Genomic DNA, 15,874 nt, shown 5'->3' on the forward strand with positions numbered 1-15,874 from the left:
GTAGCCGAGCAAATTATACCAGCTTTCAATAATACCTTTTTATTAGAAAGACAGGACAGTCTTCAGTCTTTCTTCCTGTAATGCAGTGTAATTTCTGACTGTCTGTCTGTCTGTCTAGTGTACCTCGTGCTCTTTACATTTCTGATTAATAAGTATTCAATCAATCAAAAATAATCTCCTAGGCCTGGTGAACTTCAAAATCTACTTGTTTTGTTTTTTGCTGAAGCGTCTGTTCACTATCATCACATGAGAAGAATGGCGTACTCACTTGTGTTGTTAAGCCTTCATGGAAGATGCTGACCATCGCCCCTTGCAACTCATCCTGCGCGTTCACAGCAGCAACCTCAGTCTGAAGAGCTCATAGAAGCTGTAGCGATTGCCGTAGTACTCTCAGTCAGGACAGCCGACAAGCCACATATCGGTCCTCCTGGTCTTTAACAAAAGAGTACATTTGTATCATCACTGAGGGTGGCCTGGTTCAGATTGACTTACACTCTCTCATAGCAGACCCAGCAGTGGCTCAGGTGACCCATCAACACCTGATCCCCTTTGACATGATGGGAGTGAAAATGAACAGCAGACTCAGCAGGGAGTGAGTGAAGAGTGATAATCCCCGATATTTGTTCACTGAAATGAGAGAAGTGGTTTTCAGCACTCGTGCCTGTTAAACTAAAATCTGTGCTGCTTGAAACCCACAAGAGTATCGTGTCTTACACGTGAACAGGTTTTAGGTTTATCCTCCATGCCAAGTTGAAATGGAGTAGGTTAATTTAAACTGGGGGTGTAATAGAACTTTATTTGAAGGCTCAGAGTTTAATTGGGTCTATAGAAATAATTAAACGTTGATAAAGGAATAGGGGAATTAGAAAAAGAAGCTCAAGATGATACCCTGGCCTGTTTTGTTGGCATAGCAGCTAACTGTCAATCAGATAAAGCCAACATGGATACTTGGATAGTCTATGTATGATTAATTGAAAATGGTGGACCCTATTGTAAACAAGTGTAAACAAGTGTAATGCTTTATGGTGTCGTCCACAGACCACAGTTAACAGTTTTTGTATTGACTTGTGCTTGAAATGTACCTATTCTGCATACCGTTAATAAATAATTAAATCAATCAACCAATCAATGATAAATTTTTGGTATAGCACCATGCATCTATGAATGTCCCACATATTTAGCCTGATTATCAGAGTGGGCGGGGTCTTTGGGCTGGATCCAGGCTACCACATATTCACAATTAATAATCTATGTCTGGTTTAAATTTTACAGAAAAAGATAGCCTGCTTCATTCGTCCTATTACATTGAAAATTGTGTCAATATATTTGAAAATTACAAACTTGCAATGCAGCTAAAGCATGACTCCGCCATGGCTGTTTGTTGCTATGGTGACCGAACGCCTACTGTAGCGAAAGCGATTTAGAGCATTTAGAATAGTTTTGTCGTTACAAAGATCAGCAACCATTGAACTATACATTACCGGGGACGATTTTTTTTTGCGTGTGTCCCCCTGCTTCAAGGCTCCAGCCTGTAACGTTGATCAATGCGGGCTGTTTGTTGTGGGCTGAAACAGAAGACACTCCACGTTTTATAGTATAAACAAAACCTCACGCAGACACGCACGCACGCATCCCTCAGGTTCACGTCTGAGTTGGATCTTCCCCCATTCAACCTCTTCAGCCAATCACAATCTTAGAGATTGGAAATCTCTCTGCTCTGATTGGCTGTTGAGTCAGCCATTGTAAAGTTATGTGGTCATCTTTCATATTTCATTAGTGGATGAACGTTTACACCTGAAGCGCCACATATACCTCGCCACAAGTACCTCGGGGCTCGGGCGGTACACAGCGAGCAAATAATAATATTAAGTGATGCATGTCACTCACTACTAGTACTACTCAGTTACAGTAGAGGCCCAGACATTTCTGGATGTTGTAGCAGGTGTGTATACAGATTAAAGAAGACGACCAAAAAGACAAAATAGAGAAGGTGATAAAGAAAGATCGAGCTCGCTGTGAGTGATACGGTGTGTTTGGCCTTTGAAGAGGCCTACAGGTGAGGCCATAATGCAAGAGAATCGGGGAACAGTGCAGTAATATTATAGGCCTATAGAAGATTAAAGAAAGAATGCCTCAATGGGGTCACTTTGGCTTGACACTGTAAATATTTTGACTTATCACTGTGAAGGTATATTACATTGATTCCAGCAGATGGCGGCAATGTAACACTAAAAGTTGGACTTGGACGCCAACTGCCAGCGGAAGACTGAAGCTGAAAACTGAAAGTAAAGTAAACTACATTTCCCAGATCGGTTCGTCATAGTCCAGAGTCCTACAGTCACACAACAGTACGCAACGAAAATAAATACCATACCGATTCGTCACGGTCACACACACACTGTTTGTGTTGTGCTGAGAGCTCTGTCGACTGCGTAGTTGAGACTGCGAGACAAGAAGTGACCGTAAACTTGTAAGTTAAACTTTTATTTCAACGTCTGGTAATGTTTTGGTTATGGAACTTTGGCTTTGCTGTGAATATTTTCGGATATATAATATATTAGAATAGTAGTCTGTAATTTAAGGCAGTTTACAGTTACTTTCGGTTTCTGATATTATGAACGTTATAACTTTTACTTCCCTGGCTCTCTGGCTCCAAACGACTTGATATGAAATCGTATAACTGGGAACGAATGATATCAAATATAAATGAATTGTACTACATCATGAGTCATGACTAATATGAGTGTTGAGTATAAATGTATAATCTCCGTGACTTGACATTTTCCAGAGAAAGTGAAAGCTAAGAGAAATCAAAGATCAACATTGGTGTGGCAGTCTTCCTGTGGACTGTTGCACCTGTTTATCATCAGTGATCAGAGTCATCAGACTGTCAGACACTGTCAGACGCTTATCAGCGGAGGAGGAGGCGTTGAAGTGTTTTGATTCTTCATTATATTTGATTGTAGCTCAACATGGCGAGTTGCAGCAGTGATATTGCAGTGGTGGAGCCGTCGGCGACCTTCTCTCTGGTCCTCTTCCATGACATCCCTCACGCATACCCACCGTCCACCCAGGTGACATGTCGGTACACCCTGACTGCTGGCTTCCAGCCCAATAAAAGAGACTGGGTGGGGGTTTTTAAGGTGAGGAAAAAACATAGGAGTCTCGATTTAATTGAATACACAATGGAAACAAGCCCTTGGGACCATTGTATAATCGTACCACAACAACCACTGTACTATTTTCAAACTGTTAAAGTATTGTTCAATCAATCAAAGCCAGGGTACATACAGTTAAATCTTCAGTGTTAAAGCTGCATTATTGCATACCTTTTGTCGTTACTTGGGATTCGAGCCCCGGTCTTCTGTTCCGCATGAGAAACTGCATGGCTAGGGGAGATATTGTGCTTATGAGCTTCAGGGTGTCCAGCTCCTTCCCGACTTCAGGGTCTAAATTTATAGGGAGAACACCTTTAACCACTGCAGATATCTGACTGACCAGACAGTGGCATTGTGGTTAGAGTGTCCGTCCTGAAACTGGGACGTCATACCGGGTAAAGTCTGTAAAAATGCCTCCCTGCTTGGCACTCAGCATCAATGGGTTGGATTGGGGGTCAAATCAACTAATGATTCCCGAGCGTGGCGCACGCTGCTCCAATAGATGGGTCAAATGCAGAGAACAAATTTCACTGCGGTAACGTGTGAGACTAATCATACGGCTTTGACTTCATATTCTCCCATACAGATTTCCTTAAAATGACGTTTTATTCATTAAAACAAGTTCCTGATTGCAGCTTTCATTTACAAATTGATGAATGAACAGTGAGGATGTTACTGTGTATACTAGTCCCAATCCCATGTCCTCTCTATATACAATAATTAATTATTTGGTCTGACTCAAGTTCAAAGGCCTTTTATTTTACCACTGTACCGGTAGTGCTAACCATGCTGGTGCATACAAGTCTGCTCATCAACCATGAAACATTCAATGTTGTTGTCTTGCAGGTAGGGTGGAGCAGCACCAAAGACTATCATACATTTGTGTGGGTGGAACCATACTCGGATGTGGTGAGCGAAGATCCAGTGAAAAAACAAGTGGTGTTTAATGGTATGACCTGTTTCAATTTACAAAAAATATGAATAATACCTTGTTTCCAGTTCTGTGTTACGTTATGGTACTACTGTAGGCATTTTCCCCCCATGTGATTATGTAGTGAGATTCTGTTTTGTTATTATTATGGTATGTCTGAGGCTAATCTCTCAAACCACTGGATAACATTTCTTGTACGTCCTCTAATATTTTGAATATTTTGAAAACAAAAAACATATACCTTTTTATTTCTATTAGACTACTATTTGCCAAAGGATGATGCTGAGTTCTACCAGTTCTGCTATGTGGACAGCAGTGGTCAAGTGAGAGGAGCCAGCACCCCATTCTGTTTCAAAAGTCCAGAGGAGCCAAGTATGGACTGTAGCCTGGAAACTGACCTGCTGGTGATTACAACACAGGTTGGTATGAAGTGCAATCAAAAAGTCTAATTTTAGAAAGTGCATGGTTCAACAGGGTTTATAAATCAGAGTGATGGGCAAAATACGTGTTTGTATTTGGAACTCAGTTCATGGGCAAATAAAGTGCTGTACTGACTTTTATTTAATCCAGGAGCAAGTTGATCAGAGTGCACGGGAGAGGGATGAACTGCAGAAAGAGATGGATCAGATGAGAGTGCAAAATGAGAGCATAAAGAGCGCTCTGATGGAGAAACAGCGAGAGGTTGACCACCTGAAGGTCTGCACCGCAAAGTCCTGTTAATTTAACTTTGAGATCCTTACTGGGCCACTGAATTAAGTTATCACTTAGAATTTAGCTGTATACACCTTGTTTGACTGTACATTTGAGAAATTATAATTAGAGATGACACCCATGTGTATTTAAGCAAGAGCATAGTTTCCATTAACTTAAATAATACAATATCGTTACTTTGTACAGGAGCAGCAGGAGGGGAGTGAACGGGAAAGAAAGGAACTGGCCAAAGAGTTTAGTCAAATGAAGGAACAAAACGAGAGCTTAAGAAGTAGTCTGAGGGAACAACAGCAAGAACTCGATTGCGTCAAGGTACGTTCTCGGTAGTCCACACCATGTGTACACAAGAACAAACATCTAGTCTGAGCATCTAGAAACTTAACAGTGCTGTTACGTTTCAGGGGGACCTGGTCCAAAAGGCCCATCAGCTGGAGCAACAGAATAGCAGAGAGGAGGAAAAACTGAGTCAAAGCTTGAAGTCACTGTCAGTGGATGAGTCACAGAGAGAACAGGAGGTAAATGCCAAGGGAGTTTTATCTCTGCTTTAATCCAGAGCTACCATTTCCTCATCGCGATATGGAGAAAAATAATTATTTTTTTAATGTATCTTATCTTATGAAAGTTAACACATTGACATGAGTAGCCACTTTACCACAGTTGAGTAGCGAGAGATGGAGTGAGTGAGTGGCTGAGTGCGCGCTGTGCACGCATGCTTGTGAGTTGTGAGAGGGAAAGGGAATAAGGATAGGACACAAACTGCAAACTCTTTGTGAATATGGAACACAAATCCTATGTATTCACACATTCTGTGTGGCACAGGTTAAGCAGAAATATGATCTAGCTGTGGTGAAGATCAATCAACTGAAACAGGAGCAAGAGGACCTATATGGGACTCTCAGTATCCAAAGTGTGGAGATTGCAGAGTGAGTTGCAAATTGTATAATGAATGAAAAGAGATGAGAGATGGACAACATTGATGCAAGTATGGTCTCTAATGCTCTGTTTTGTGTTTTTCAGGCTAAAACCCAAACTCAGAGAGCAAGAACAAGAACTGCTCAAACTGAGAGATGATATTCAGCTCCTACAGGTATTTTAAGAGCTGTTTAAAGTTGACAGTAGAAGTTAATTCTACTTTATTAACAGGGGAGGAAAGGTAATAATTACAACTCATAAACCTGTTAACAGGGCTTGGTGTAATTACATCTGTTGGAAAATGCTTCAGAATTTCACATGCATGAAATCATATCGGGGTCCCTATGGTAAAAGAATAGGACTGCTGATTGCATATGGTATTGTGATGACTGATGAGTGGTCATTTCATTTGTTAGAGGAGAGAGGGGTCTGTGGCAGATCATACCATTCTCTTCTGACTGTTCCCTTCACAGGTGGACCTCCAGAGCAGTGAGAAAGATAAGGAGAGACTCCATGTTGAGCTTCGTAGACTAGATGAACTAACACACACTCTGGACGAACTGAAGCGAGAAAACGAGGAACTACGCAGGAGTCGGCAGGAGATGTTGCAGAACATTCCAGACGAAGACATGAAGGTGGGAACAAATTCACACAAGGCCAACATGGCCTCTTGTCTTTTCTTTTGCAACACTGATGAATGACCTTGTACTGATGATCTAGGTGCAATATCAGACCCTACTCAACCAGCTACAGGACACTCGTTCACAACTGTTCAACGAGAGGCACTCGTTCAACAGCACACAGAGACGTTCGGAGCAACTGCAGAGAGATCTGGCTGACACCAAAGAACAACTAGAGGGCCTTGCATCATCATCTGACCAGATGAAACGCTGCAGCAGCAAAGTAGAGGTGAACTTTAAAGTTTCTGACAAGATGTAGCCCTCAGTTCAGAGATCAGTGAATATAGATTCTTCTTAACGTGTTGAAGCAGATCTACAGTCTTTATCTTTCTTGATTGACTCAGGTCTTAATTTTTTATTGTTGTTTTTAAGCTGCAACTCATAGAGGCGCACGGCCTCATTGCAGAGAAGAGCGAACAGGCCACTGAGAAGGACAACATGATAATGATTGAGAAACAGGAGAAAGAAGAGCTAGAAAGACAAAATCAGGTAGATTTCCAACTAAGTTTGTTTATTTAGCAAGGGTTATTTAGTCGAAGGGTCACTTCCTGTTTTTTGGCTCAACTTTGTCTGTGTGTTTACCTTGTCAGATTCTCAAAAGAGATATTGAGCGCCTTCACACAGAGTTGGCTGAACAGATGGCCTCTAGCGCTGAATCAATATACATGCAACCTTCAAGCCCTCATGGCTTCTCACCTGAAACAATCACAACTTCCAGCCAGGGGCAACAGGAGGACACACTTCCAGAGTCTCTCCAATATGATCCGACCCTATATGAATCAATAGGTAAGGTTGAGGAATCTGTTTCAGAAGTTGAGGAAACCATTATTTTCAGCTGAATTTAAAGCAGTAGTTAATGCACCACAAACATTGTGTTCGTGGGGGTAAATATGTCTGAAAGAGAAAAGAAAATCTGTCAATATTATGTTGTGATATCAAGTTCCTTTTTATTTGCGCCATTGACCAATTCAATTAAAACTTTTCTTTCTTTCAGGAAACAGTGCAGATACAGAGGAAGAGGTACGTCCATGCATGTCTTTCAAACTAGTTTTCTTTTGGATACACATAGGGTCCATCCAAATTGTTAAAACTTACACGTGTCTTTTGGGTGCAGTACTTAGTTTAGACAGTTTTTGGTTTAGACTACCGGTAGTCATTGGTTATCATTAGTCCTACAACTACAACCTATCTCAAACCCTCACCCTAAACCTAACCTCCCACGGGGCAGCACACCTAAACCTAAGCCATGTCTGACCAATGACTAGTCTAAACTAAGTATGCACCGTGTCTTTTTCCTAAGAATGTTTTGATGAAAAACATAATCGGGTCGAGGAAGGATTTGAAGGACTAAGGGCCGATTCATACTCCTATTTTAGAGCCGAATAAAAGTCGGTTTGGCACTGTAGACTAGAGCCTACAATGTGACGTCATTTGAGGTTCGGGGGGGTGGGTACCGTCCTAAAGTCGTCTCTTCGGTGCTACTGAAAATTTCTGACGAGCCGAAATCATTTCGGCACTACAGCGCCGAAACGGCTGTAAAATATGTATGAATCGGCCCTTAGGAAACAACAACCACTGTGCTGAGAGAATCCAACTGCACTTAAGTTACATAATTATGCGACAGTTAGACCAGGGTGAAAATAAAATGTTTCAAAGGTGGTCTAGGCTTAGGTGACATATAACCAAGTATACATTAAATGTTTCGCAAAAAAGGGACTACAGCACTCGGTCTCTCTCTGAATTGAATATAACGCCCAAACGGGGTGGGGGATCACTTGTGTGAAGTGAGCGGTGCCTTTCATCACAATGTAAACAACATTCTGTGCTCAAACGAAACGGACAGACATACACACACACACACACACACACAAAGGCTGCACCGCTCAATAAGCAATGAAGCACCATTCCTTTATCATTTTTAGAGAATTGGACCAGCTCTTATCATGGCTACTAAAGCCCAAGCCTCGGAAACCCAGACGTTTTTATTTCCAGGGAGAAAAAAGCCCTAACTAATGTCCTAACTAAAGCCCTAACCACACCAAAGGGTCGCCATGCAACTCAGTCCCAAACCACACCATGTATTTTAAGATGTTATGTAACGTAGTGGTCCCCAACCTGGGGTTCCGCAAAGCATTTACTGGGGGTCAGCACTGCAGCATGCCTCATGAAAATGATATGCTGCTATGGCTCAATGGGTAGTTAGTTGAAAACAAAAACAAATGTAATGGACAGTTACTTTCATTCTAGCCTGACATGACGTTGGCTAAGCTGGATAACATTTCCAGCCACTATCAGTAAAATGTGGCACAGAAAAGACAAATTCATGTTAACATGGTAGAAATATGTCTCATTAGGTAATAACATTCCTTTTCCTGAACAAAAATGTAACATTTAAAACATGTATTTATTGGACAAGATTCCCAAGGTTTCGGTGGAGTCGGTGCTAGGCCCTCCTGTTTTTGCGCTAGATATCTTTGCCAAAAATAGTCGACCTAACAATCTCACAATGCACCGTTTGTGTTGGGACACATTGACATTGTGGGCTTGAATACAGCTATTTTTGCCAAATCTTAGCCCCAGAATAGGGATGGTAGAGTTCAAGTGGTTAAAGTAAAAAACAATTCTAATGGATAGCCATTAGATATTCATGATGAATACCAAAGAGTGTCTGTGCTGTTTACAATTTATATGTCGTTTACTCAAACTTAATCCAACGTGCCCCTCTTATGTTGCCACATATGACCGCCTGACTGGCCATCTCTATTTCAATTTCCAGGAATCGTTTGTGTGCCAGCACTGCCAAGAGGCTTTCCCTGGCCTTACCCGGGAGGAGAGAGTGCTGCATGAGCAAAGCCACCAAGTGTGTCCTTTCTGCACACTCATCTGTGACAGCATGGAGCAGTCTCTGTTTGAGGATCACGTGTACAGCCACGAGTTGTAGGAATCAGGCTCAGGCATAAGGCCTAGAATGTTTTGTGTTCACTCCCAAGTAGTAGGTTTCAATGACCGTCATGATTAAGCAAGACAGAGAATTTATAGCACGTCTCTCAACCTGGCTCATAGCAATATTAATGCACTGAATGTTCCCTGAAAGTAAAGTCAATATTACAGGGAGAGCTTAAAACATTATGCATCACGTCATGATTAAGCAAGACAGATAATTTATAGCGCGTCTCTCAACCTGGCTCATAGCAATATTAATGCACTGAATGTTCACTGAAAGTAAAGTCAATATTATAGGGAGAGCTTAAAACATTATGCATCACGTAAAAAGCACATTCAATATTGCTTATTCTCCCTGTGTCCCCTGGGTAGGTACCCCCACAAAAACATGCAGCAATCCTGGTCTCTAAACTGCCTCCCCCTGGCCAGCTGGTGCACCTGATGGAGGGGAAAGGAACTGGTTGGAATAACGTGTTCCTTCCACGCGCTACGTCCAACCAGGGAAACTCCCCCGTTAGGTGTTAAGGAGCGACTTGGACACTCATGCATGAAGGAAGCATGAGTTCAAGTCCGTTGCTCTCCCCAGGTTGGTGTAGAGCCCAGGATCACATTAGATAATTGACACGGGTGAAAAATGGGTTACAAAATCGTAGGATAAAAAATATTTAAAATATTGCTTATTCTACAATGTTTCTATATTGTTTTGATGAAGAGACCACTACTACTGACAATTAACGGTTCATTTATTTAAAGTCATGCCTTATCTAGAAAAAGTGCAATCCATTGGGTGGGTACTAGTAATTTACTAAAAAGAAAGTGCACTTTAATTTAAGTTTGTAAATTGTAATGAGACAGTAAACTCATGTATTAAACCCATTTATTTTACATTGTCTTATACTGTATACTAACACTATGGCTGTGCTGACTACAGAAAAACTCTTCACACCTCACATTGCAGATGTTATTTTGAAAGTAACAAAACTGCAATAAAAGATGCATGTTTTGACAGTTGAATGTTACGGTACTTAAGGTTAACATGTTAATAGATCATTAGTCACTCGAGCAAGACTATCGGCTCACAACATTTTCAAATGCTTCCACCTAAGCAGTCTATGTAACGGAGAGGCTGAAAATGAGTAAAGCAGATGTCCCACTTTCTGTTTTGTCTTGTGTAAATTTGCCAAAAAACCTATAGCTTGCTGCTTATAGATATTGATAATATATGAACAGATGACAGCTGCCATTCTTGGCTTTTAGGAGGTGTAGTTACAGCCTCTGTGTAGCATTCAGGGATTGTGAAATAATTGTCTGGCTCAGAGACTAATAGAACATGAACCGATTAATATCCTGTTCCCCTTATAATATATGTCCGCTTGCTGCATCCACTAGTCTAGTGGCCTTAAGAGCTGATTTAGCAGGATATCTTTGGGTCCAAAGTCCACACATGATATGGGGGAATTACCCATACGATACAAGTCCATAAAATCAGACTCATTCTGCCAGGCACATTATTTTTCCCTCCACCTAATGTTGTACAGTCCAGAGAGTCTGATCTCAAGGTATCATCTGATTGGCCTCTTCTGGTGTGACATCACGGGAAGTCAGTTCAGAGAACAGAGCAGGCAGCCAGTACTGTGGTTCCCCGGCAGCTTGAGAATCCAGCCAAGCCAACCCCTCTTTCAGCAGGTGATCCTGAGAATACAGGGAGAAAGGTGGCCAATAAGTCTTAGATCAATTCAGTCTTAAGACTGAAAGAACCAACTACTGGTATTATAATTAGGGTACCTAAATTACCTTCTCACACTTACCAGGACATGAGAAGCCCGTTCTCTCTCCCATTTTAGATTGTCTGTGATCTCACTCACTGTAACATAGCCCTTCTTCTACAGAGGGACAAAAAATATGTATGTACAATGTATACTCTGTATGAAGATAACAGGCAGTGGTTCTCAAACTTTTTCATGTCAAGGACTCCCTGTTCCTGACTCTACTGTGCTGAATAAAAAAATAATAATAATAATAATTTAGCTGGGGACTGCCAACAAGAATTGGCATAGGGTATATTAAGAATTGGAAAGCGTAAAAAATAAGGTACACAATACAAATGTGGGTAAGTTTCAATTAAAGACTTAGTTTGTTCCAAATCAGAAATGTAAATGCTATACTCGGTGGCGTTTTTTTTTGCCATACTTATGCACGTCTCAATAAATAGCGTATCCAAACACCAGGTCTGTGTAATATAGTGATTAAGTTGCATAAGTAGGGCAAAAAAAAGTAAAAAACCACCACCACCACCGAGAATAGCATTTACATTTCCGATTTGGAACAAACTAAGTCTTCAATTGAAACCCATTTGTAACTATGGTGGTGCTATGATGTCCTTTCAAATATGCCTGTTGGAGCAGATTGTTACCTCAGCCAGCTGTAGAACTACAGTGTGATCCATGTTGAGCTCTGCTGGGACAGACTGCACAAGGTACGAGTCTCCCACGGGTATCATGCCAAAGCCATTTCCCATGGCTTTCAGCTTCTTTATGGCTCTCACCAAGTCGTCTCTGGAAAAGCACAGGTCAGTTTAACAATCACATTACACAGACCTGGTGTTTGGCTACGCTATTTATGGAGACGTGCATAACACAAATGGTATAAAAAATAATTTAAATACCGGTTTAAATTAATATTAAATGCAAAATACAGATGTGATATTTATAGACTGCTCATGTAAGAATGATTTCACACAATGGCAATGACACTCACTGGCTGACATCCTGAGCATATTTCCCCCTTCCCTTCAGCACTCTGTGATGGAGTTCATCCAGTGTGATGAGCCCTGAAAGGACACAACTTTTATCATTCATTTAATAAAATTCCACACACACGCGCACACAAACACGTTTTATTTTATAGTCATTCTTACAGTAATTGACAATAACATTCCACGTTAACAGGTACGGCCGCCCCTTTTCCATCTCGCCCCCACGAAGACAGGGTTCATTGAATAATTTGTTTTCCAACAACAGGGACCCAGTTCCTGCTTCTTTTTTTTCTGATATGAAGAATTATAACCATACAATGTATTTATACCTTTGCATGGAACCATGACAAATTACCTCTGAATCATATGGTGCATTCTAGTTTTACTTAATATATTGTTGTGATAAAATGCTCCATATCACAATGATGCAAAAGACAGAAGAAAGTAAGAAACTAACCGCCATTTCTGTGTTTCAGGGCAAGGCAAACTTCAATTATTTGTACACCCAGCTCATAGTAGAAGTCTCCTACCCCAAGCATTTCTGACCAAAAGCCTTTGCTAGCTGGAAAGAATGGAGGGAAACAAAATAAATATTTTGATTGTAGTAGTGCAAAGATTATTCTTATAATTATTAAATAATTTTAAACATTATTAAACATAACTAAACTTAATTCTCACAGGCAAGTGGATCAACCCCAATGGTGGCACACATTTCCTGAAACTGGACCCGAAACTGTGAGTTCTTGCGGATCTCTTGTTTATGCTTGCTAGCAAATTCCTCAAGGTTAGACTTGAAGGTTTCCAGCTGTTTAGACATCTGAGGAAAGAAATCCATGTAGGCTGTTATGGTCAGCTGAAATATTTCCACAATCCACATACACACCTCTAAATTTGATTAATGTATAAAAGAGTAGACCTACCTGAACAATTTGATCTTCGGCAAGAACATTTCCTCTTTCCTTATACTTGGCCTCAATTAAATAAAACAAGAAATGTTAGAAATTAAGTTAACATTATTCCTGAAAATGAATACCGTATTAACATTGCATATTGTAGCCTACCTCTGCAAGTTTCCTTTTGGCAATAGCTCCTGCACCAACCCCTCTCCGCATATTGTTACTGTAGTCTGAGAACACACAATATTTTAATATACTCTTTGTTACTCCCTCAGTTTGAAATGTCTACACTACAGTACCCGACTATAATTGTGCAAAAACAATACCCATTACTGTAGTCTGGTTAGACACAATACATTAATCTAAAATAATGTTACTATACATGTCTGCGCACAATGTAAATACACAAAATAGCCAACTAATGTTACTGTAGTCTGGTTTATAAATTATAATATCAACCAAATTAACCTGCTAAATGTAGTCCACGAGCTCTGGATTTTCACTTGTGTACAGACACTCGATACCACGACGTGACCCCCTCGAATGTTATATGAAAAGTATTAAAGTCGGTGAAACATTCACATTTCCAATAATACAGTAAACTGATTTACACGGTGCTATTGTAGCAGTTTATGCTTCCTGTTATTAATAAACCCGGAAGTAAAGTATAGTATATCGTTGCTGTATTATGTGAACAAAAGCAACGACACTGCCACCTGCTGCCTGGGCGATTGTAGCAAGTCAGAAAACGGTACTAGAGTATTTAGAAGTGAATGCTTGGTACGTGCTACAGTACCACAACATAACTAAAAGTGCACTGCAAACAGAGGGGGTTCCAATAAGCCTCAAGCCAAATTCAGGCTGGTACGGTGCATGAGCAGGACTGGACTTGTTACCGGTATTGTATAGAAGGAAGGCACTGGAGCAATTGAAGCCCTTTCATCTTTTTTTAAATCAAATAATTATATGACATTGGTAAAATTGCTCTATTTTCTTTCAAATGTCCTTTTTTCAGACTCCAGAAGCAAAGTGGCTATATTATAGTGTGGTGGTGTAGGTGGTGAGTTGTTGATATTTTTTAATTTAAGAGATTTTCACTTGCATTTGCCTGGAATGCCTTGTATGGGAGGAGATATGACACGATTGTGTTTGTACCTACAGTGGACTGGACTGAGTGGAGTCCGTCTGCTGTATGGGGATGAGACAGGTGAGACTGACAGTAGGCACTAGGCCTAGGCCTACAGCAGGAAAGGCCCTTTGGATATCTACACAAAAATGCTACGAATGGCACTTGGTATCATATGGGCGTACCACATCGGAAATGTGGAGCGGCTCCCACAGACAAAGTCAGAGACAGAGAAGGATGAGGCACTTCGTCAATCGTCAGGCACCAGAACGGGTGGCAAGCAAACTGACACTGTGGAAGACAAGTTAAAGGCACCACCAGGAAGGGAAAGAAGTGACAGCAGAGTTAACAACACTGCAGAGCTCAAGACAAAGACACTGATACTGGTGGGTGTGGAGGGGCCAAGGGCGGAGATTCATGGGAGTCCCAAGTTGGTGTTGGTGTTGAGTCCACACTCTCGCATTACATGAAACCTTATATCTTCCCTTCTTGCTTCAAACAATTCCCACTGAACAATAGTCCATTCTTATTCTGCTTGCCAAGTTAAATAACAAACAAGCTAGTTAAGTTAATATCAACATATTACATAGAGCGCTCTTTCATTCTATTTTTCTTGACATCAAATCAATTATTAGATAATGTTTAGCTCTTTCTGACTTTATACTGTAGATAATTTGAAATATTATTTTGTAATTGCGGTTCATTTCAATGGCCTTACAAAATTAATAATTAGAATGGTAGGCTACTAATGACTACTGAGGCATAGCTATAGTTACTCAGTCAGAACTAAGTCTAGCAGCAGTGACTATAATAATAATAATTACATTTATATGATCATTAGAAATAGAGCTATATAATTTCATATATCAACTTTAAATCAGGTATAAATCAAGTATAAATCAGGCTTAAGAATTCTGCAAGCAAATAAATTGATTGATTGATTGAAGTATTTATAGATTGGAGAATTACAGTACATTTCAAGCACAACTCAATACAAGACTGTTAACTGTGGACAACACCATAAAGCATTACACTTGTTTACAATAGGGTCCACCATGTTCAATTCATCATAACATTTAGAGACGTACAAATAAGAGCCAAAAACAAGAAATCATCATAGAGGAGGTACAAAGGGGGGGGGGGGAAACATATACAGTGAGGGGGCAAAGGGGTGGGTGGGGGATTCAGATTTTACGGGGGCCAGTTTCGAATTGCAGCCGCCCGTAGGTGCCCTTTGAGAGCGGTTTTGAAGGAGTCAAGGGATTCGCATGTCTTAATGACTGTTGGAAGGGCGTTCCACATTTTGGTGGCATAGGAGCGAAATTAATTTAGTCCCTTATTTTTGCCGAATCTGAGTTGCACATGGTATGTTGAACTCCCTCTGGTGTTGTGGGTGTGGACTTCCTTGACATTAAGGAAGTATTTAGACAGGCACATGGGTATCTTGGTGGTGTATCAAATCTTGTGGACCAGACCCATTGCAAGATGCTGTACTCTGTCGTCAACCCTAAGCGAGTCCAGCCTGTCAAAGTAGGCAGGGGTGAGGTGGGTTTGGGGAGTGAGGCCAAGTAGTAGCCTGACAAGTTTGTTTTGGGAAGTCTGGAACCTTGTTTTAAGGGCCTTTGAGGTGCTGTGGTACCAAGAGGTGCATGCATAGCAGGGCTCTATAGGGTCGTTTGTTGTTTGTATGATCCTGTATACTGTATAGGAATCTTGTTGTCCTGACACAAATTATATCCATGTGGGTCATATCATTATTCTG

At 40.8% G+C, this 15,874-nt stretch overlaps 2 protein-coding genes across 2 annotated transcripts; one reads left to right on the forward strand and one right to left on the reverse strand.

Moving 5' to 3' along the window:
- Positions 1-2,343: 2,343 nt before the first annotated feature.
- On the forward strand, positions 2,344-10,338 carry calcoco2 (calcium binding and coiled-coil domain 2). The gene is made up of 15 exons (XM_080788428.1): positions 2,344-2,470; positions 2,967-3,143; positions 4,005-4,107; positions 4,348-4,508; positions 4,660-4,785; positions 4,987-5,112; positions 5,202-5,315; positions 5,620-5,723; positions 5,818-5,887; positions 6,186-6,347; positions 6,433-6,621; positions 6,765-6,881; positions 6,983-7,178; positions 7,387-7,412; positions 9,169-10,338. The coding sequence occupies exons 2-15, from the start codon at positions 2,973-2,975 to the stop codon at positions 9,331-9,333; spliced, it is 1,830 nt and encodes a 609-aa protein (XP_080644554.1). The 5' UTR covers positions 2,344-2,470; positions 2,967-2,972; the 3' UTR covers positions 9,334-10,338.
- Positions 10,196-13,625, reverse strand: snf8 (SNF8 subunit of ESCRT-II). Its single transcript, XM_080788439.1, has 9 exons — positions 13,455-13,625; positions 13,152-13,216; positions 13,011-13,061; positions 12,769-12,907; positions 12,548-12,652; positions 12,093-12,165; positions 11,749-11,890; positions 11,144-11,218; positions 10,196-11,027 (listed from the first exon to the last, which is right to left on the reverse strand). Exons 2-9 carry the CDS (start codon positions 13,200-13,202, stop codon positions 10,890-10,892), a joined length of 774 nt encoding a protein of 257 aa, XP_080644565.1. The 5' UTR covers positions 13,203-13,216; positions 13,455-13,625; the 3' UTR covers positions 10,196-10,889.
- Positions 13,626-15,874: the final 2,249 nt, after the last annotated feature.

This window comes from Protomyctophum bolini, assembly GCF_963924005.1.
Source record: "Protomyctophum bolini genome assembly, chromosome: 18".
NCBI classification, from domain to species: Eukaryota; Metazoa; Chordata; class Actinopteri; order Myctophiformes; family Myctophidae; genus Protomyctophum; species Protomyctophum bolini.

Bases quoted from the DNA above. Each gene is read 5' to 3' on its own strand.
- calcoco2 (XM_080788428.1), top strand. From the start codon at position 2,973: ATGGCGAGTTGCAGCAGTGATATTGCAGTGGTGGAGCCGTCGGCGACC. The intron at 4,509-4,659 runs GTTGGTATGAAG...TATTTAATCCAG, and splicing joins TGCTGGTGATTACAACACAG to GAGCAAGTTGATCAGAGTGC. The intron at 6,348-6,432 runs GTGGGAACAAAT...CTGATGATCTAG, and splicing joins TTCCAGACGAAGACATGAAG to GTGCAATATCAGACCCTACT.
- snf8 (XM_080788439.1), bottom strand. From the start codon at position 13,202: ATGCGGAGAGGGGTTGGTGCAGGAGCTATTGCCAAAAGGAAACTTGCA. The intron at 11,219-11,748 runs GTAACAATCTGC...GTCCCTCTGTAG, and splicing joins TAGTTCTACAGCTGGCTGAG to AAGAAGGGCTATGTTACAGT. The intron at 11,028-11,143 runs GTAAGTGTGAGA...CTGTATTCTCAG, and splicing joins AACGGGCTTCTCATGTCCTG to GATCACCTGCTGAAAGAGGG.